Here is a 22,606-nt window from a genome sequence, read left to right as displayed (position 1 = left end):
CAAGATCATGGTGATGCATAGCAACGAGAGGGGAGAGTGTTGTCTACGTACCCTCATAGACCGAAAGCGGAAGCGTTAGCACAAGGCGGTTGATGTAGTCGTACATCTTCACGATCTGACCGATCAAGTACCGAACGTACGACACCTCCGAGTTCAGCACACGTTCAGCCTGATGACGTCCCTCGAACTCCGATGCAGCCGAGTGTTGAGGGAGAGTTTCGTCAGCATGACGGCGTGGTGACGATATTGATGTTCTACTAACGCAGAGCTTCGCCTAAGCACCCCTACAGTATTATCGAGGTGGACTATGGTGGAGGGGGGCACCGCACACGGCTAAAAGATCAAACGATCAATTGTTGTGTCTTTGGGGTGCCCCCTGCCCCCGTATATAAAGGAGCAAGGGGGGAGGGTGCGGCCGGCCTAGAGAGGGGCACACCAGGAGGAGTCCTACTCCTACCAGGAGTAGGACTCGCCCCCTTTTCCTTGTTGGACTAGGAGAGAGAGGGGAAAGAGGTGGAGGAGAAGAAGGAAGGGGGGGGCGCGGCCCCCCTCTCCTTGTCCTATTCCGACTAGGGGGGAGGGGCGCGCGGCCCTTGCCCTGGCCGCCTCTCCTCTCTTCAACCAAGGCCCACTAAGGCCCATTAAGTCCCCAGGGGGTTCCGGTAACCTCCCGGTACTCCGGTAAAAACCCGATTTCACCCAGGACACTTTCGATATCCAAACATAGGCTTCCAATATATCAATCTTCATGTCTCGACCATTTCGAGACTCCTCGTCATGTCCGTGATCACATCTGGGACTCCGAACAACCTTCGGCACATCAAAACATATAAACTCATAATATAACTGTCATCGAAACGTTAAGCATGCGGACCCTACGGGTTCGAGAACTATGTAGACATGACCGAGACATGTCTCTGGTCAATAACCAATAGCGGAACCTGGATGCTCATATTGGCTCCCACATATTCTACGAAGATCTTTATCAGTCAGACCGCATAACAACATACGTTGTTCCCTTTGTCATCGGTATGTTACTTGCCCGAGATTCGATCGTCGGTATCTCAATACCTAGTTCAATCTCGTTACCGGCAAGTCTCTTTACTCGTTCCGTAATACATCATCCCGCAACTAACTCATTAGTTGCAATGCTTGCAAGGCTCAAGTGATGTGCATTACCGAGATGGCCCAGAGATACCTCTCCGACAATCGGAGTGACAAATCCTAATCTCAAAATACGCCAACCCAACAAGTACCTTCGGAGACACCTGTAGAGCACCTTTATAATCACCCAGTTACGTTGTGACGTTTGGTAGTACACAAAGTGTTCCTCCGGTAAACAGGAGTTGCATAATCTTATAGTCATAGGAACATGTATAAGTCATGAAGAAAGCAATAGCAACATACTAAACGATCGTGTGCTAAGCTAACGGAATGGGTCATGCCAATCACATCATTCTCCTAATGATGTGATCCTGTTAATCAAATGACAACTCATGTCTATGACTATGAAACATAACCATCTTTGATTAACGAGCTAGTCAAGTAGAGGCATACTAGTGACACTCTGTTTGTCTATGTATTCACACATGTATTATGTTTCCGATTAATACAATTCTAGCATGAATAATAAACATTTATCATGATATAAGGAAATAAATAATAACTTTATTATTGCCTCTAGGGCATATTTCCTTCACCGAGATGATTGCTGGATTGGCTGTTGGAGGCCTAAGGACTTCATTTTATTTTTCTTTTTCTTAGGGGCTTTTATGCAAATTATCTAGGACATCAATCCTATTTTAGTTTCTTTAGAAGATATCGTATCAGTTTGTATTTGTGCTTAGAAGGGTTGGGTGTGCTTTACTACGCTGTTAGTGTTGTTGAGCTTTCGTAAAAAAATAGTCCCCCTGTTTCAAAATATAAGGTACATTAAATTTTTGAATAGACAAACATATTTAAGTTTGACCAAATTTATAGAAAAATATATCAATGTCCATGATATCAAATTGATATCATTAGATTAATCATGGAATGGGTTTTCATATTTTATTTATTTAGAATTGTGGATGTTTGATATTTTTGGCTTTGAACTGACCATGTTTAATAATGTACAAGCAAACATGCCCGTGCGTTCCAACGGGGAAAAATAGCCCCCACACGCCCTTGCCCACTGAACATGCCTAAAGGCCTCACCCTTATGCCCATAACATAACAAATATGACTAATACCTCGCCCTCAGGTCCACATCCTTCATTTGAATATGACATCAGACCCATGTTTCTGCTTGTCCTCTTTGTGGTCCTCGACGCCAGTGGTCGCGGTACCAGTTGTCACTAACCAATGTTGGATAGGTCCAATAGTTGGATCGTTGAGCGTCCTTCGTGTCCGACGAGATCAAGAGCGTCGAACATAGATTCTTTTTTTATATCCGGCTAATATAATAGGGAAAAGCACTACATCTAATATATGTCTGTGTTATCATCCAAATTGAGTAGTTTGTGTTAGATAGACTGTGAATCCTTAGTTGGACTCATGCATTATGACGGGTGTCACTGAGCCGAGCGAGGCTAGTCGTACGTGAAGACGCGATGGAGAAAAAAGTTCGTTCAATATCCCCAGTTTAATAAATTGAACTAAAACAATGCATGTGTGGGCATTTTATTTTCTTAACCCTCATAATAATGTTATTAAAAAGTATATTTTTTATGATTAAATTCCTTTTACCGGTATTTTATCGGCGCTTCCAATACATTTTTTTGAGGGGGTAACCAAGCTTTATTCATTAAACGCCACAAAAAGTGGAATACATCTCTGGTCGTGGGGTTGGCCCGATCAAATGTGTCGCCCCGGACCTAAAGGAAATGCATGCTTGGCTAATCTATGTGCCTCTACATTAATGGCACGACCTTCGAAAGTAAATTTACAATTAAAAGAAAGAACTCTGCTATGAATCTCAGAGATAATGGCGCCATTACTTCCACGACTATTGTTGTTAATTGCTCCGACTACACCTTTGGAATCTGATGCAACAACTAGGTTGTGGATGTTAAGATCCTGGGCCAAAGTCAGCCCCTCCCGACATGCTATACTTTCCAAAATTCCAGGGTCGTCCACTCCTGCGATCACGAGAGCCGAGCTCCCCATGTAAGCTCTTGTTTCATCCCAGCAAACAGCTGCAACCGATCCTCCAAGTCCCTTGCGGCAAGCGGCATCAACATGAACTTGCCTGCCTTGGGCCGGTTTCGCTGGGCCACAACGCAGACTGAGGCCAAGCAAGACACCTGAGACATTCATAAAAACAAAAACACTAAGGAATAAAAAAAGCTAAGCATTTTTCTTTCACCTGGGGGTGTGGCCCTTGTGCTAGATGGATGAAAAATCCTATGCAATGGATAGGCAGAAAATTCAGAGAACCACACCTTGCTTTATTAGTAGGTACAGATTAAAAAGTGTTAGATACAATACTTCTCAGTTTTTAAATTCATACTTTTTTAAAAAATTGTCTTTTTAGAAAATATTCTCAAATTCAGAAAAACATTCGCTATAGTACCTCCTAGTTTTGAAAAAATGTTTAGGTTAAAAAAAGTGTTCTTTGTGAAAATATGTTCGAGTTTAAATTTTTTGTTTATAAATTTGCTAAAATATCCGTGTTCTAAAATATATCTAGTTTTTCCAAAAAAATGTTTTTTTTGCTCTTAGTATCTGGCGCGACTGTTTGCTAATTTAGGTTATCGCGCTACAACTTACACACGGTGTTATGGTTAGTCCAGTGGCTTGCATTCTGACGAGCGCGAGCGCCAGGGTTTGAGTCCTCACGGCCCTTAATTTATTTGTCTTAGACTTTTTTTTACTGGGGTGAGTTGTTGGTACAGTAACCACTAGTGCGATTTTTTTGGCCGAAACAAATTGGGACGAACGAAAAACGACTCGTCCGATGGACGAAAACTACTCTGGGTCCCACCGTAAACCAAAAAATTTGAAGAAACAATCCTCTCTTTAATATTAGGCAGGGATTTAGCATAAGTCTGGTTATAATGGGGAATAACTTAGACTAGTAACATGCATATGTTACTAGGCTATGTTACTACCTTCATAATGGGTAGTAACATATAGATGGTAACATGCAAGTCTTCATTAATTGAGGTATACATATTATGTTATCACAAGCATCTCTCTACTTATTAACTCCATGCCACATAAGCAAATTTGCTTTGGATTATGTTATGTTATTATCTAAGTTACTCCCACTATGACTAGCCTAATATATATTTCTTTATCTTTACCTACTAATAAACCAGCGATTGCGTCTGGTCGTACGTCATTGGAAATTTTGCAGAAAAGTCCCTCTTTTTCTTCAAATTCAACCCGCAATCCTTTTATGAGTGACTCCCTCAGATAACGTTTCGTTTTTGCAGAAACGACCATGTAGTTTAGTATATTCAAGCCGCAGTCCCCACGATCCCCTTCCTGTTCCCCACGCACGAGCGCGCGTCACCGCCACCGCCGGTCGCCCGTTCTCGACTGGATCTGGACCCTCCCTGCCGGGATCCACGTGCCCAGCCACCTGCGCCGTCCCATGCGCCATCGCACGCCGGAGGACCTGCGCCTTGCCTTCCTCGCCATCGAGCACAAAGGCGCTCGATCCAGACGACGCCACCGTTGACCGCTCCTCTGCCTCGCCGCCTCCGCCGTCCCCATGTGTCTCCTGGACATGGAGAGAGAGCACGGGAGGGAAGGAGGAAGGAAGAGGGAGGCGTGGCCGTGGTTGGTTCTCCGGCGGCGCTGGATCGGTGCATGGGCGCAGAGCTCCTGCTCGGGGCGCGAAGATCTAGGGATCCTCCCGAATGTGTAGAAAAAGTAACAGTAGGGCGAGCCACGCGAGCCGTTGGATCCTCCTGAATGCTTGTATCCACGCCGTCCATTAACTGAAGAACTCGTACTCTTCGTCAGGCCTGACAATGCCCCTCCCTGAAAGCGATCTTGACCTCAAGGAGCTGCTGGTTGCTGGAACCAGCCTTGGACTGTTTGCTTGAAGAAGCCGGGGAAGGTGCGTTTGATGAAATCGGCGTCTTCCCATGATGCATCATCAGGGGGCAAGTTGGCCCATTGTACCAGCCACTGAACAACAACGACGTTGTTGCGAGGAATCTGGCGCGTCTCCAGGACCAGTACGGGTTCAGTTTGGATTGTGCCATCAGAGGTGATCAAGGGTAAATCTGCACATGGTACTGCCCTTGGCCCGATATGCTTTTTGAGTTGGCTGATGTGGAAAACAGGATGGATGCCCACACCTTCGGGTAGAAGCAATTTGTAGGCTACTTGTCCAATACGAGCAAGAACTCTGAACGGGCCGTAGTATTTGCTTTGTAATTTGATGTGAGAACGGATACCAAATGCATTGAGCCTGTAGGGCTGCATTTTGAGGTAGACCATGTTGCCTACTTCCAAACTCCTGTCTACACGCTTGCGGTCAGCATATTTTTTCATTCGAGCTTGAGCAGCAGCCAAATTGGACTTGAGTTGTTGCAGGAAAGCTTGTCTGTCAGTTAGAAATTCCACTGCCTCAGGTGTGATGGCATCAGGCAAACTATACTCACTGATTGCTGGTGGTGGGTAGCCGTACATTGCTTCAAATGGTGTCTTTTGAAGAGAGGAGTGGAAAGAGGTGTTGTACCAGTATTCAGCAAGACCCAAATGTTTGATCCAGCGCTTTGGATGGCTTGATGTCATGCAGCGTAGGTAATTCTCGATGCATTGGTTCACTCGTTCAGTCTGTCCGTCAGACTGGGGATGGTACGATGTACTGTACCGCAGCTCAATTCCCATTGCTTTGAAGATATCTTGCCAGAGTGTGCTTGTGAAGATTCTATCGCGATCAGATACAATTGCCAGTGGTGGTCCATGGAGTTTGATTACATTATCCAGGAAGGCTTGGGCCACGGTTTGCACTGTGAATGGGTGGGCCAGAGGAATGAAATGGGCAAATTTGGACAGCCTGTCAACAACCACAAATATGACATCCATGCCATCAGATTTAGGCAGGCCCTCGACAAAATCCATGCTTAAGTGGGTCCACACCATATCAGGTATGTGAAGAGGGTCTAGGAACCCAGGGTATGGGCAGTTTTCACCTTTGTTTTTCTGACAAACTGGGCATTGAGCCACAAATGAATCCACATCTTGTTTGAGGCCTGGCCAATAGAATATTCTTTTAATTCTCTGGTAGGATGCTTTCCTTCCAGAATGACCTCCAATGGCAGAGGAGTGCAGGGCTTTGAGGAGTTTGTTCCTTAGTGTGCTATCCTTGCCTACATATATTCTTCCCTTATGTCTGATAACTCCTCCATGGAGTTTGTTTTTGTTGACAGTGTGATCAGCAGCTAACAATAGTTGTTCGAGGAGGGTTTTGCAGTGAGGATCTTGTAAGTAAGAGGCCTCCACTTGTTTGATCCACTCAGGAGTGACAATGGAAATTGCTAGGAGAGAATGTTTCCTGGAGAGGATATCTGCAGCAATATTTTCTTTCCCTTTTCTATATTCCAGCTGGAAATTATACTCTAACAATTTGACCATGAGTTTATGCTGAATACTGCTTGTGACTTTCTGATCCGTCATGAATTGCAAGCTCTGGTGATCAGTCCTTATAATCAGCTTGTGTCCAAGGAGGTAATGTCTCCAACGTTTAAGAGCTTCAATAATTGCTAGGGCCTCTTTCTCATATGTTGAGAGAGTGGTGTTTCTTGGGCATAAGGTGGAACTGTAGTAAGCCAGGGGTTGGCTGTTCTGCATGAGTACAGCACCTAGCCCAGTGCCAGAAGCATCAGTCTCAAGAATGAATGGGAGGGAAAAATTAGGGAGCGCAAGTACTGGAGCAGTAGTGAGAGCAGATTTCAACTGTGTAAAGGCAATATCTTGATTTTGAGACCAATGAAAACTGTCTTTCTTGAGCATATCATGTAGGGGTCTTGCTATTGGTCCAAAGTTCTTGACAAACCTTCGATAATACCCACATAGGCCAAGAAATCCCCTGAGTTGTGTTACTGTGGTTGGAGTGGGCCAGTCTGTTACAGCTTGTATCTTGGTAGGATCTGTTGCTACTCCAGAGCTGTTGATGATGTGGCCTAGGTACTCCACTTGAGGGACAGCAAAGTGGCATTTGGACAGTTTGACTTTGAGCTGATGTTCTTTCAAAAGGTCCATGACAATTTGCAGGTGGGAGACATGTTCTGCAAGTGTTTTGCTAAAGACTAGTATATCATCAAAGAACACTAGTATAAACTTCCTGACATATCTGCCAAAGATGTTGTTCATGAGAGCTTGAAAGGTGCCAGGTGCATTGGAAAGGCCAAAAGGCATGACTAAAAACTCGTAGTGGCCAAAAGAAGTTCTGAAGGCAGTCTTTGGTATGTCTTCTTCTTTCATTCTCACTTGATGATAGCCTGACCTTAAGTCCAATTTGGAAAAGACTGTTGCTCCATGTAGTTCATCAAGAAGATCTTCTATTACCGGTATAGGAAACTTGTTTTTGACAGTGGCTGCATTCAATTTTCTGTAATCAATGCAGAGTCTCCATGAGCCATCTTTTTTTCTGACAAGGATTGCAGGAGAAGCAAAGGGGCTCTGGCTGGGTCTTATAACTCTGTTTTTGAGTAACAGATGGATCTGATGCTCCAGCTCATCTCTCTGAGTGTGGGGTACTCTATATGGTCTTGTGTTAGGAGGGTCAGTTCCAGGTGCCAAGGGGATCTCATGGTCACACTCCCTCTTAGGAGGAAGGCCTGCAGGCTCTGTGAAGATATCAGGGTATTTCTCCAATACTTCTTGTACTTCTGGAGGAATAGGATCACTTGTTTTTGTGGTAGGAGAAGTGTCTTGTGCTAGACTGATCATGTAAGCAGGAGCTCCACTGAGCAGAAGCCTATTTAGTGATAAATGATCAATTTCAGTTGCTGCAGACATTGGACCACAAGCGGGAATAGTTACTGGTGTAACTCCATCTTTAAGCAAAGTGAGTTTTCTTGGGTTATAATGGAAGGAAACTGGCCCATGCTTTGCTAGCCAGTCTGATCCTAGAACGACATCATGTCCTGGTAGGTCTAGAATTCTGAAGGAGTGCTGGAACTGTTCTGAATTAGCAGAGAAAGTTGTGGCCGGTATATAGGATCCAGACCATAATTTGCCTCCCCCTGCTACAGTGACAGGTCTTGTACTATCTTTGATAATATTGCAATCAGTTTGGAGTGCAAATTGCAAGCTCATGAAGGTGGCATTACTGCCAGAATCTACTAAAGCAACAGCCTGTCTACCCCCAATAGAGATTAATATTGAGAGGGAATTAACACTATCAGTTTCCAGGGCTTGGAGAGAAATTCTCATGCATTGTTCTTCTGTTGCTGGTTGATCCTCTTCTTCAGTTTCCTCCAACTCCTCTTGTGGTATTGGCTGTTCAGTAGGGTCTTCCCCTGTGAGTACATTTAGTACTGTTGCTTGCTTACATTTATGCCCATGGAACCAGGCATCCCCACATCGCCAACACTTCCCAGGTTCCCTAGCTCTTTGTGTGGTGAGTGGTTGCTTGAAATCATTAGTCTTGTCCTGGACTATGGGTGTTTGTTTGTAGTAACTAGTAGCAGGTCTGCTAGAAGTACTAAATGTTGTGGCTTTTTTCTTTTCCATTGCTCCTTGTTCCAAATCCACAGCAAGCCAATAAGCGTCAGTCAGTGATGCTGGTTTCAATGGTCGAAGTTGATACTTCAGAGTAGATTTGAGGCCATTGACATAGCATTTGACGAACCATTGTTCAGAGATCATGGGGTTTTCCTCCTGTACGTCTGCCATGAGATCTTCAAACTGCTGGGTGTACTCCACAACAGATAAAGTGTGCTGTTTGAGAGTGTTGAAGCGTTCAGTGAGATCATAGGAACTGGATGGAGAAAATCTGTGTAGAATTTCTTCACAAAACTGTGCCCATGTCAATCTTTTCTTAAGGAGACCAGACCTACGGAGCCACACATCAGCTGGTCCAGTAATGTATAATTGTGCCAGTCCCACTCTGTATTCTGGGGGAGCACCAGCCATCTGGAAGTATTTGTCACACTGGCGTATCCATCCTGCTGGGTTCACACCTTCAAAGCGAGGGAATTCTATCTTTGGTCCTTTTGTGATGGATTTGAGAAATTGAGTGCGCATCTCATTTTCGTACTGACCATAAAAATCTTCCCATTGTGTACGCACCAATGGTGGTTGGAAATTGTGGAACGCCGGAGTATGAGCAGTACGGGAAGGAGCAGTAGGTGTGAAATGCCCGGCCTGTACGTCTTGAATTTGACCTTGTGCATACCCCGGTGGAGCCGAGCGTCTGTTGATGTTGATCGCTGGCAAGGTAGGAGGTACTTGTGTTGCTAGCAAGCGAGTCTTTTCTTGTTCAGTAGCTAATTGCTTTCGTAGTTCTGCTGTGGATGGCCTGACTTGTTCCTGTTGTTGCTTTGCTTTGTTAGGATCCTCTTGTTCAGGTGTTGGGGTTGTGGTCTGGGGATTGGATGCAGATGCGCCTGGTGTTCTGAAGGACTTGAGGATGTCAGACATCGCAGCGAGCTGGGAGTTCAACGCCGACACAGCTTGTTGTACGCCGTCCATCACCTGTGCCATCGCATCTTGTTTCAGAGTAACAGCATGGACATCCTTGCGCAGGCCCTCAACATCTTCACGCAGCTCTGTTGCTTCCTCTCTGGTCTGCACAACTTCAGCTTTCATCGCAAGCAGATCAGCGACTTCGGCCTCGTCCAGACTCGGCTTCGATCTACCCATGGTGACTGATGGATTCGGAGAGGAATTTTACTGCCGGAGCACCGGTAACCCGAACCGAAAAATCAGTCCACCGCCGCCCGCACAGCACCACTCGCTGTCGTCTTGGGATTTGACACTTGAGCAGTGTGCTCAAGCAACCAGACGAACGCCACGAGTTGCCGCCGAATTAGTCTACCGCCACCAACGCCGCCGGTCCACTCCGCTGCCTGCGCCGCCCAAAATCGCCGCCGCCGTCGCCGCCAAAGAAGGGAGGGAAGGGAGGGAGAGTCACCGCTGCCGCCTTCAGAAGGGGGGGAAGGGAGGGCAACTCACGGGAACCCCGCCGATTCGCCGCACCGCCGAGGAAGAACCTTGCTCATGATACCAATTGTCATGGCCCGATCTCGATTTGTGCTAGGGTTCGTCGCGAGCCAAGAGGAAAAATGGGGAAAGTGCAAGTATATGCTGGTATATTCTCTAAAGGAGGGATTGTATATATGTTTTGAGCAAGCTCATACAATTCAACGATGCCGCTTACAGGCAAGCGGTGGAGCTTAAAATAGCCCAGCGACAGGGAAGGAAAAGTAACAGTACAACAAAGGGGAAAGCTGTAGAAAAAGTAACAGTAGGGCGAGCCACGCGAGCCGTTGGATCCTCCCGAATGCTTGTATCCACGCCGTCCGTTAACTGAAGAACTCGTACTCTTCGTCAGGCCTGACAGGGACTCGGGTGCGAGGCTGCGGGTCTTGCTCTGAGACATCAGCTAGATCCGCAGGTCTTGCTCCCCAAAATCCATCCCTTCTCTTCTTTTGTCCAATCTGGATTGTTAATTCCGTCAAGAGGTGTGAGTCATCGTTTTACTGGATGCTCTCTCGATCATTTCTTCATATGCATTTTGTGGGTAGCAAAATGTTCTCTTTGTATGGATTTGAAAAAGGACCAAATCTTACAAAATACTTCTTAAATAGGATGTGCGATTTTGATAGTATTTTCTATGCATTTTGAGAAAATTTATGTTATATAGCATGCTTTATTAATTCTTTTAGCTCAAGATAGCTCCCTTGGTGATTCTTTTCAATGAAGGACTTGCTCTCCAGCATGTGGTTTGGTATTTCTTGACTGCAAGTATTCAGCAGCCACAACTGAACTGAAGATCAGCAAGTATTTAAGCAACACATATGTTTGGTTTGCATGTGTTATAACCAGATCAACGAAGTTTCTGCACATCATGAGTAAGAGGTGAAGAAATCATGTTTGCAAATGGCCATCGATTAAACTGCAGTATTTTCCATGAACTGTGGTAACTCTTGCCTAGAAAAACTGCATGAGAAAAAGTCTTGCTTCAGGTGAATTTTTGCGTTATCATCTTTTGTACAGGTTGAAACTATCAAGTGTTAACTTTTGTGGTTTGTTAACAAGACTGTTCATCATATCCACTTGTGCAGGTACCATAGCCAGAGTCACTTATTCGGCATGGTTTTATACTGGAATTAACCACATAACTAATTTTGTTTTACCACCTTGACGCCTTCAGTTACATAGAGCTTCTGTCAATGCCCAACCGATAATGAACAAGTACAATTTTATAGATGGTTCAAGTGAAGTTGTGCAAAGTGAATCAATTCTGCAAGATACCATGCCATACATTTTTCCTTGGTAGCATTAACATGTATAGATCATTTTATTGTGTACAACAAAGTCAACAATACATGTTTGTATAACCATGGCTTTGGTCAATTTCTGCCATCGAGCTTCTGCGAAAATGTGACCAGGAACTAATTATGTCGTAATTCAGTATAGAACCTGACACTAAATAATACTCCCTTCGTTCACTAATGTAAGACCTTTTAGCTTTTTCTTGATCGGTTTCTCTTCTTCAGTTGTTGGCTGCCCGTGCAACAATTTTTCTTGAACCAAGTACTTTGCACTATATTTTGAACTTTCTAATTTTGTTCCGTGACATGTTTTTGCAGCCTTCCATTCAAAATTAGATCTGGAGGCCTTCGGATAGCAATAAATTTTACCTTTGTTTGTTCATGCTTCATGAATTTGTTTTCCAACTGATTATTTGTTGTTGCAAATTTCAGATTTTGACAGGTTTGGGTCCATCTATAACATGCTTGACCGGGCGATCACGTGGCTATCGAGCACTCTTATTTTCTGGTCATAAGCTCTTACTAAGGTCTGGTCTCCCACAGCTCCCCTGCACAAAAACATTTAACCAATTTTTTTGTGTGTGCAATCGTTTGAGTTTTTTTTCTTTAGTGGTAAAAAAGAAGTGCAAGTGTTAGGTCAACATAGTATAGAAGGGAAAGTGTCCGCTCGCTCCCTACGGTTCCAAGCACAATTCCAGATTGTTGGCAAAAAAGTAGAGTTCCAGTTGCATGCTCAAGTGTGTGATTGTTGTTATTCATGTAGACAAAGGAACTGATAGTGAAGATTCAATTGCTCGGAGAGCAAATCATGAACCGCGAGCAGAATATTCTCTAACTGAAATATATTTTGTGGTTTGTGTGTGTATCCTGGCCACTTGATTATTGAGTAATGCCGTTTGTCTTCCCATTAGATTTCTCATATTAAGCTACTAATTAATTTTGATAATTCCTTTTATTTTACAACGCTATTGCATATGTTTTCCTATGGAAAATAAACTAGAGTGAATTAACGATTTGTGTTTATTTAGATGTTGTCGGTCGGGTGTCCTCTACTACTGAAGTTTTACCACGATCTGGTGGTGCTTGAGAGCAGAGACGACATACTTTCATCAGCAGTGGCCAAACCCCCACCGCCGCCGGTGCTGTACACCCCTGTACCCCTCGACATCCAGTGCCTCGCGTCTGCCCAACATGAAAACCTCCTCAATAGGTACATCTCTGAATTTTGCCCTTGCTAGAGAAAGTCGAGCATTGTTTTGCCGTAGCTATAATTTGAGTTTAGAAAGTATACTACTCTCTTTTTGACGTCAATTTTTTCAATTGATTTTGCTCCAGGATAGTGCCCTTTATGTGCATGAACTAATGGGTGTGTTCACAACATAGAGCAGCTTCTCCATCCAGTCTCATGTCTTTCTCTTTAGCAGGGATCAGTGAGTACTACCGAGCAAAAAAGTCCTTCTCTTCGTCATATTTCTTCCTTTTCCTTACTACTTTTGTGGCTCCAAATCTCTTGATGGCTCTATGTCTGTTCTTTTTGTTGACATGGATTTTACCCTGAAAGTTTTTCTTCTGATCTACAATGTTCTGCCATCTAAATTTTTCTGTATATTATGAATGAGTAGACACTGGTGCAGAAGCCCAATTGGATGAAATTACGGACTACAGAGAGGTGTAATTATTAATTAATTCATTTCTTTAAAAGATATGCAACTAGCAGAGTTTCTTACTTCTATGATTTGGATTATGACCGAATTGAAGAACTTATGTGGACAGCCCGGCAGATTTCAGTGGCAAGACTTTTGTACAATTACAGTGGCAGATTTCAGAAATTTGTAGAGCACATGATTTACAAGAACAAGATATTCTGTCAAGGTCTGTACTTTTTATCCATTGCACTAATCTTTTGCTTTGAGTGATTGGCTAAAAAAAGTACTTCCTTTGGAATAATCTATCGTGCACTCACAAGTATAATCTCTCCATTTCCTTATTTTTTGTTCTTCCGTCAGTAGCTACTATTTGCCGGTGGGTAAATCACTCATGGTATTTTAATGAGGTTCATTCTAGCTGTTTGCTCACGAGAACAGAAACATTTTATCTGTTGGCTAAATGAAAGTACATTCTTTGAATTTGCCACTTTTCCTGCACTCGCAAGTATAATCTCTCCATTTCCTGGATTTTTTATTCTTCCATCAGTAGTATTTCTTTTAGCTACTTTCTGCCATAGCATAAATTGCTCATGCTATTTTAGTAAGATTCACTCCTGCTCTATGCTCACTAGAACGGAAAAAATATATATTATCTGCTTATTTTAGCATCGCATGTCGCTCACAGTATTCATGGTCACAGATAAAACAGTAATAAACTGCCCTTCTCTGTCAAAACTTACGGAGTACAAAGTTGTCATGTCTGATCAGCAAATGATTTGCGCTTCTTTGGCACATATATATCACGGTACAGTATATGATTTTCAAAGTTCTTAATTTTAAATTTTCCTTTTCTGGCATAGCCATGGATATCAACAATCAGTCAAGCAAAGAAATATTCATGGGAGATATACAGGGATCCACAAGAATGTGCACCGTGTAGCACTACCCTTTTGTCATTGAGCCACTATCACATTTTGGCCAGCAATCAGTTCAAGCAGTTCTCGGCGCCTTTAGTCAGAAGCTGGAATTTACAACTAAACGAACATCAAGCAACAGAAGAAAGGGTGGTCATCTCTTTTTCTTGGCACCAAGATGCCATACAAGCATTGAGACATCGGAAACACATAAGAAGTTTGTATATAAATGATTAGCCTTTTAGAAGTATATGGCGTTGCTTAAACTATGTTTCTTTTGGCAACACCATATGAAATGGAGAAAGTTTTAGGTTTAGGATAAAATTGTTCTAGATTTTGAGAAAATTGTTACAGATCCATGAGAAAAATGTCCCAACTTTAGGAAATTAACTATCCATATTTTCGGTTATTGGTTAATAAGCTGGCCACAATAGTTTTTTTATTTCTAAGCAAGCTGGTCACAATAGTTAACCCAATATATTCCTGGTCTTTATGTTTCTCAGACTACATATGCCTCACATTAATACCGGACAATAAGTACACCATCGTGTGTGGAGAGCACCTGCAACCGCGGCGGTGGGAATAAAATAGCAAAGCCGCAAACCAAACAATGCACATATCCAGGTTTCTTCCCTCCTTGGCGTCCCTTGCGTCGCCCCCGCCCTGGGCGTCTCGGGGGCCTCCAACCCTAGGCACCGCCGCTGCCCTCTCCTTCTCCCCTCCTCGCGCCGCCGCCGGGTGACGCCGCCGGGTGAAACCCGCGTGGCAGACGGCGGCGGCGGGGGGACTCCCTCTCCCGCCTCCCCTTCTTTCGCGGGCGGCGGATCTAGGCGGCAGGCGGCGGTGTCCTGCGGCGGCAGGCCTCGGCGAGCGGTGGCGGGGCACGGGGCACGCGGTGGCGGCTGTGCGCGGGGCTGACTCCGGGGCGGCGGCGCGGGCTTGGATCCATCGCGGACCTGACCTGTGGGCGCGGCCTCGGCCTCCCCTGCTCGGCCGGCGGGTCTCGGTGGGGGGCTTCCCCGTGCTGAGATCTGCCAAGCGGGATCATCCAGATCCCGGCAAGGACGGCGGCGACCCGTGCATGAGAGATGGAGGTCTTCGATCAGATCTGGGTGAAAACCTGCTATTGGCTATTGCCAAGGCCGGCGATGGCGACGATGTCTGCGCCGTTCCCTTCCTGAAGGCATCGTCGTGGAGATGTTCAAGGCCACTCTCTGCTATCTCCGGGGGAAACCCTAAATCAGTAGATCGGATGACGGCGGCTCTCTGGTGTCGTTTTCCCCCATGGGGGCGTCATTCTTGGAGGTGCACACGTACTCGAGGGACTAGAGGACGGCGACTCTGGTGGAGCGGTGCTTCATCTTTCCCATTGAAGGTGGCGGATCTCGGCGGCGTGGTGCTGTTGAGACTCGGCGTCTGATGCGCGGAGATGGACTCGCGCATGAGGAGGTTGCTATCTGGCGTCATGGTGACGTCGATGGCTGAGTGGCCAGACAAGGTAGAAGCCTCAATATGACCTGAAGACGGACTTGTGGAAGATGGCGGCGACGACACACGAGTGTGTCTGACCGGATTGTGTCCCAGACCCGGTACGTGGCTCGGCTGGGGCTTCCGAATATGTTTCGGCTGCCGGCTTTTGATGTTAGGCCTAGGTGAGTGATTTGGGTAGTGGCCCAGCTAGCACCCCTTCATCATTTTGGATAGGAGTAGCGGCATGTGTTGCCAAGATGGTGGATTCAGACACATTGTTGTAATACATTGTAAGGTCCTCGAGAATAATCAATAAAGTGGCTGTATGCATCTCCCAGTTGCAGAGGCCGGGGATCATCCTGCTTTTCTAAAAAAAAAACAATGCACATATTTCTTAGCCATTTTGCAAAGATGGTCTGGCCCAAAGCATAATTCTTGATGTTGAGAATAGTTGATGTGGGTCATAAATCAAACAATTAGTCGTGTAATAGGCTATGCTTACAGGGTGTGATGAATTTTTTTCTCCCGGTGCAACGTACGGGTATTTTTGCTAGTATAATATTTATCTCACAAGAAAACAAAAGGTTGCGATGGTTCAAACCAGGAAAAGTGCGGCTAGGTGGTCCCCGTGTGGTCGGGTAGCGCGGAACGTTTGGGGTGGTGGTAAAAGGCTGGGGTGGGGTGGGAAGGGAGGCTGGGGATCCGGCACCCACCCAGTAGTCTCTTCGTACAGTATATACCAGTGCCACATATTACGTCGTTCCCGAATTCCGTCACTGCATCCGGCACGATGGAGCGGATCGACGCCCTGAAGGCCCGCAGGGGCAAGCTCGCCGACGATCCCTGCCTGAGGCGGCTCCGTAACCGGCGGCTCATCGTCTCCCTCTATCTCCAGGGATTCCAGCCCGCCCACGACTGGTACGCCCGCCCGCCCGCCCGCCGTTCCCTCGTCTCCGTGCCCATCTAACGGACCCCGTGCGAACGCAGGATGCTCCGCGAGACGGATTTGTTCATGAGCGGCCGGCATCTGCAGCAGCTGGTGGCCTGCGGCCAGTGGAGGCAAGCCCTCGACTACATCCGGCGCTTCCTGCCGCCGGCCATAGGGGGCGTCGAGGCCCGCACCCTCTCTCTCTTCCTCCACGCCTTCTGGGCCGTGGACAACGCCGCCGCCTGCTCGATGGGCGCCCCCGTCACCACCGCCGTGTACAACCACGACGTCCGCATCCTGACCACCATGTGCGCTAGCAACGTCAAGCTCTCTTCCATCCTCAACAAGATACACCACTCGCCCAAATTCAGGTACGCACCGCTATCAATTTTCCTACCTACCTGATGTAATATTTTCAAGAGATTGTTCTACGTGATGTTGTCCTTGAGCATCACATTGAATCCTGTCTTGCAGGGCATCCCTGGACTGGAAACTGGTAAGGGAGAAGGCATCGCTGATTGCTGATGACTTGGCGCTTGATTCTCCAGAGTTGAGACGCAGGTTGCTACTGCCCCGCGACTTGCTTCCCATCGGGTATTCATTCATTCAGCCAACCTTGCTGTTTACTTCTTTCTGGCCAGCTTCCCAAATTATCCGGTTTAATTTTTCCCAAATGCTAATAACTTAATTAACCGGTTTAATATATACTCCCTCTGTTCCTAAATATAAGTCTTTTTAAAGATTCCAATGTGGACTACATACGGTGCGAAATGAGTGAATCTACACTCTAAGATAGGATTATATACATCCGTATGTAGTCTTTATTGAAATCTCTAAAAAGACTTATATTTAGGAACGGAGGGAGTATATATTTGTCCAAGTTGTACTATCTATTGACTGTATGTCAATGATCTGATCATCCCATAATGATCTTTTAATTTGCTAGTCCCTGTCATCGAAGGCACCACTTGAAGAAACAAGCCCTGCGGCCAGCATCATCTGCTATTGCCAAGTGGTATCTCAACAGGAAGAAGAGGTATGCACATATGTGCAGCTACATTAATTATCATGATATGAAGTCTCCCCTATTTTTCACATGATATTCACACATATTCCTTGCCTTTTGCAGCCTGCCTTCTTTAACCCCAGTTATCGGTATGAACATCTTGGCATGAAAGCAACCTTGCTCTCTTAACCTCTGCATATGTCTGGCAGCTAATGTTCGCTATGTTTGTAATGACAGGTTTGAACTCTGAGGGACAAAACCGGGTGGTGGATCTTATTGGTAATTAAAACTAGTCTCTGACCATCTGTTTCCAGTTTGTAAAGAACATATCTGATGATATACATTTTTCTGCTGTTCCTTTGTTTCTGAAACTCACTTCGATTATGTGCTGATAAACTCACGTGATAATATTTAGAGGAGTGTTTAAAAGCTGGTACAGTTATGGAGCTCGATCAAGGGCACCTACTTCAGTCAAGTGCGATGGCAGGTAATTAATTCACAGTTGTGACCAGCTTTCCATCTCTCCTTCCATTTGAACTTCAGTCGCACTTTTCATATGGGTTTTTGGGATGCCCCGTCCCACTTTGATTCCTTATATCTCTCTTGATTTACTAGTAGTTTGCCGCACTTCCATCTTTGTTACAGACCACTTAGCTGCTCTTACTGGACGGATTTTATCAAATTGCTCGGCTAGGTTTATGATTGGGTTATTCCATCGATGTGGCTCATACACCATGTAGTACTTCTCATGCTACATTCCCCCCCCCCCCCCCCCCCGCCCCGGTTTGCCCTAAGGCATTGTTTGACCCTCTGTTTTTCATCTTAATAAGCCGCGTTTAAGAATGTAGGGTGGAAACAACTTTCCCCTGTGTTCCCTATTATATTATTCTTCTGTTGGTTGCTTACATTTTGTACATGTTATATGTACATGGTAATTCATAAAAGGCATCAAGTTGGGTGTTGTTCTTTGCACATTATCAATGCCTGGCTACCTGCTGTCATTTCTAACTGCTCAACTCGAATAATCTAGGAAAATGTACGTCTTTAGAAATGCACAAATGCACCGTTGACAATAGTATGCCATTGATTGATGGCATGTTATGTGTAAAAGATCTACACTAGAAACATCTTCCCGTTGAAGTTTTCTGTTGCCATTTTAACTTAACGTCACCTATTGTATTTTTGCCTGGGTACCTGATGCCTCTTCTATGTTCTAACTACCAAACTGGCTGCAGGTGCTTTTATTACTCCATTCTCACAGACCATGTTTGGTACGACAGGTCCTACTAAAATCAGTGAAACTTCATTCGTGACAAATGCAGGTAAATTAGTTGAACACTGAGTGCTTGGCTTTGGCTACCTGCCACCAGTTCTAATAACTACAAAACTCTTTTCAGGTGCTCCAACTTTCACAGGTCTGCCTAATTATCTCTGTTAGTACCCATCAGTTGCAAATTCGGATTAAGTATTTTAAATTCGTTGAACACATGCATTCGTTTTCAAACCTAGACAAATCTACATCTTTTAAGGTTGATGATCCCTAGTATGGTTCATTGTTAGAGAACACCAAATAAACTAATGAAGGGGCTATAAGCATCATTTTAACATTTCACAGGTGATTCAGTCTCACGGCCTGCTAAAATCCCTTGGATCATATCTTCCACAAATGCAGGTAAATGAACTGAACACTCTCAACCGTTTTCATACCATATAGAAAGTCCATCTGCGCATATTGATACCTGAAATTCTTAGTTGTCGCCTGGCAGAGAAACTCCAGCACCGATAGTAATATTCCGCCTGCCATGTTTTATAACTCAGCAGGTTGATATATATATCTGTTCTCGTCATACCTCTTGGTTTCTATGGCAAACTATTTCCCAAAACCGCGGAATTTTCCGCCTCTTGCATTTATCAGCTGCTTTCTTTTTTCTACTTGTTTTATGCCCACAATAGTTGCAGGATTGCACTGGCATCTTGTAACGCCCCGAGACCGATGCTCGAGAAGACTTCCGGCTATTCCGAGTTTCGCCGTGTGCTTTATTTGCTTTTGTGCATTTCATCATGTCATCATGTGCATGGTGTGATTTCTCATACATATTATGTTGTTGCATGTTCCATGCATGAATCTCGCATCACCCACCTTTTCCTTCCCTCTACTTCCTTCTTTTGACAAGTGCCATTTTCCCCTTCTCCTTTAATGTTCACCTTCTCCCAAATAGTCAAACTTATTGCCCTAAACCCCACCGCCAAATTTCACCTCTTTTGGGAATGTTTTGGTTAGGTTTTAAAATGGCTCAAGTTTGAATTTAGTTCAAACTTGAATTATTTTTCTTCCTCTAAAAATTGCCAAACCAATTTATTCAAATTCTGCATATTCTCAAGACTCCAGGGATATTTTCTTTTCTGAAATATTCCACCTCTAGCACCTCTTTCTTTTCTCCTAAATTCTGGTTGAAGAATTAAGGAAAAGAAAAGAGAGATGGAGAAGCCAGCCCAACTGGGCCTCCCAGCTACCGCAGCTCGGCCCAGCCACCCGCGCAGCCAGACCGGCCCAAGGCCTAGGCCCAGCAGCGCCCCCCTCTAACCCTAGTTTCCCGATCCCCTCATCTCTCCCTCCCTTCGTCCTCTTCCAGCGCCGCCAGTCACCCATCGTCCGATCCCATCGCCTCTCCTGCTCGATCCCATCGCTCTCCCGCGACCCCGAGCTCCCTGCAGTCCGAGCGCCACGAGGAGGAGCCCCTTGAGCACCGGCCGCCGTCGCCAGTCTTCGCCGTGCCCCTGCTGCCTTCCTTCCCCGCGCCTCCTCCTCGCCAACTCCCTGTCGCCGAGCGTCGAGGAGAGGAGCCCCTCGAGCACCGGCCGCGCGCCGCGCGCCCAACCTCCTCTTCGCCCGCCTCCTCGTCTGTCCGTCGCCGCCGCGGCGCGGGCCCCGCCTGACGGATCCCCGAGCAGTCTTCCGGCGCCGCGCCTCCCCGTCACCCGCGTCTCCTCGCGCTGGCCCTGGCCAGCCGGCCACCGGAGCCTCGCCGACGCCCCGTCCTCGCCTCTCCACACGCTCGCCAGGTCCCCGTGCCGAGCCGGCCCTACAGCCCCGTCCCCGGCCTCCGACGACTCGCCGCGCCCGCCAAGTTCCTGCGTGAGCCTCCTCTGCTCGCTCGCGTGGGCCGCAGCGGCTGCAAGGCCGGTCGTAGTCAGCCAGCCTCGCCTCTGCTCCGAAACCAGGATCGTCAAGGTCATCTTCGAGAATTTTCGCCAAGTACCACGACATTCGGAGCCCCTTGGAAACGTCAAGTTCGACTACAAAACGTCAAACGTGTACCACTACCGCCGCCCGAACTTCTACGAACGGTGTACCACGACGAACATGTACGGCTACATGATGACCCGCCAAGACCTCGAACCACTACCATCGCGAGAACAACTACTTCCACTACCGTCGCCACGTGAACAACTACTTCCTCTACCGACGCCGTGTACAACTACTTTCGACGACGTCCCGTGAACGCCTACTTCCTCTACACCGCTCCGAATGCGAACCGTCTCGTTTGAACGCTTCGAAGGTATAACCCGAAACGACCGCCGTGGACCGAATGCACGTTGTATGAGATGCCCGTGTTTGCACCATGTCCGAATTGTCATTGCAAGTTCCTCCTCGTTTCCATGCCACAATCCCGTGGGAACCCGGTAGCCGGGAGCACCCCACCATCTTGCATGACTCGCTCACGCTCACTTCCTTTTGTACCGGTATCTCCGTGAGCTACCGGAACCGATATGTTGCCGTGGCACCATTTTTGTTTCGCCGCCGTGGCACCTTTTCCCTTCCGCCATGGCGACTAATGCTTCTTATCATGCTCATGTCAACATTTTCATAAAAATTGCATAAAACTTGCATATGTCATCCGCATCATGATAACAACAATTAAAATGTTTAAAATTGTTGTTTGCTTTAAATTGCTAAATAACATGGGGATTTTCCGGAATTGTTGTTTGTTGTTTCCGGCCTCATTTAAACTTGCCTAGATAGGTAGTTTTCTTTTGCTTCACCCTCTTGCCATGTTTAACAACACTTAATATTGTTGGGTACATAACGAGATCAAACTAAATAACTTGTTGTGGTGCTTCGTCAATATGCAACTCGTTGCATATTGATCTCCACTTAATTTGTAGAACTGCTTGTGCACTTTGCCATGCCATGCTTCATTAAACCGGACATGCATCATACTCGTTTGTGCATCATGCCATGTTGATGTGTTGGTTATTTACTATGTTGTGTGCTTCTTTTCCGGTGATTGCTTCTTCGGGTTGGTTCCGATAACGTCGCGTTTGTGAGGATCCGTTCAACTACGTCCGTTTGTCTTCTTCATGGACTCTTTCTTCTTCCTTGCGGGATTTCAGGCAAGATGATCATACCCTCGAAATCACTACTATCTTTGCTATGCTAGTTTGCTCGCTCTTTTGCTATGCCAATGCTACGATGCCTACCATTTGCTTGTCAGCCTCCCAAATTGCCATGTCAAACCTCTAACCCACCATGTCCTAGCAAACCGTTGATTGGCTATGTTACCGCTTTGCTCAGCCCCTCTTATAGCGTTGTTAGTTGCAGGTGAAGATCGAAGTTTGTTCCTTGTTGGAACATGGAGATGTTGTTCCTTGTTGGAACATGTTTACTTGTTGGGATATCACAATATATCTTACTTAATTAATGCATCTATATACTTGGTAAAGGGTGGAAGGCTCGGCCTTATGCCTGGTGTTTTGTTCCACTCTTGCCGCCCTAGTTTCCGTCATATCGGTGTTATGTTCCCGGATTTTGCGTCCCTTACGCGGTTGGGCTATAATGGGAACCCCTTGACAGTTCGCCTTAAGTAAAGCTTCTCCAGCAATGCCCAACATTGGTTTTACCATTTGCCACCTAGCCTTTTCTTTTCCCTTGGGAGTCGCGCTCCTGAGGGTCATCATTATTTTACCCCCCCGGGCCAGTGCTCCTCTGAGTGTTGGTCCAACTGTCAGCTACCGGTGACCACCAGGGGCAACTCTGGGTTGGCCTACCCGTACCTAAGACAATCTGAGTGTGCCCTGAGAAAGAGATATGTGCAGCTCCTATCGGGATTTGTCGGCACATTCGGGCGGTGTTGCTGGTTTAGTTTTACCCTGTCGAAATGTCTTGTTGTACCGGGATACCGAGTCTGATCGGAATG

The 22,606-nt window shown here is 46.0% G+C and overlaps 1 protein-coding gene and 1 long non-coding RNA gene across 4 annotated transcripts; both read left to right on the top strand.

Annotated features, from left to right (window-relative positions):
- Positions 1-10,878: 10,878 nt before the first annotated feature.
- LOC123190363 (uncharacterized) lies at positions 10,879-14,453 on the top strand. 3 transcript variants are annotated; one of them, XR_006496303.1, is made up of 5 exons: positions 10,879-11,135; positions 11,235-11,971; positions 12,473-12,654; positions 12,780-13,316; positions 13,951-14,453. It is a non-coding gene; the product is annotated as an uncharacterized lncRNA (long non-coding RNA). The 3 variants fall into 3 exon arrangements; XR_006496304.1 differs by having other exon boundaries at positions 10,879-11,971; positions 13,067-13,113; positions 13,218-13,316; XR_006496302.1 differs by having other exon boundaries at positions 10,879-11,971.
- Positions 14,454-16,189: 1,736 nt separating this feature from the next.
- LOC123186031 (uncharacterized) lies at positions 16,190-20,720 on the top strand. Its single transcript, XM_044597827.1, has 10 exons — positions 16,190-16,392; positions 16,462-16,773; positions 16,877-16,996; positions 17,349-17,438; positions 17,532-17,557; positions 17,646-17,687; positions 17,824-17,895; positions 18,644-18,730; positions 18,806-18,823; positions 19,024-20,720. The coding sequence occupies exons 1-10, from the start codon at positions 16,265-16,267 to the stop codon at positions 19,086-19,088; spliced, it is 960 nt and encodes a 319-aa protein (XP_044453762.1). The 5' UTR covers positions 16,190-16,264; the 3' UTR covers positions 19,089-20,720.
- The last annotated feature ends 1,886 nt before the right edge of the window (positions 20,721-22,606 follow it).

This window comes from Triticum aestivum, chromosome 2A (assembly GCF_018294505.1).
Source record: "Triticum aestivum cultivar Chinese Spring chromosome 2A, IWGSC CS RefSeq v2.1, whole genome shotgun sequence".
Classification (NCBI taxonomy): Eukaryota; Viridiplantae; Streptophyta; class Magnoliopsida; order Poales; family Poaceae; genus Triticum; species Triticum aestivum.
This window is presented reverse-complemented; position numbering and strand designations above follow the sequence as displayed.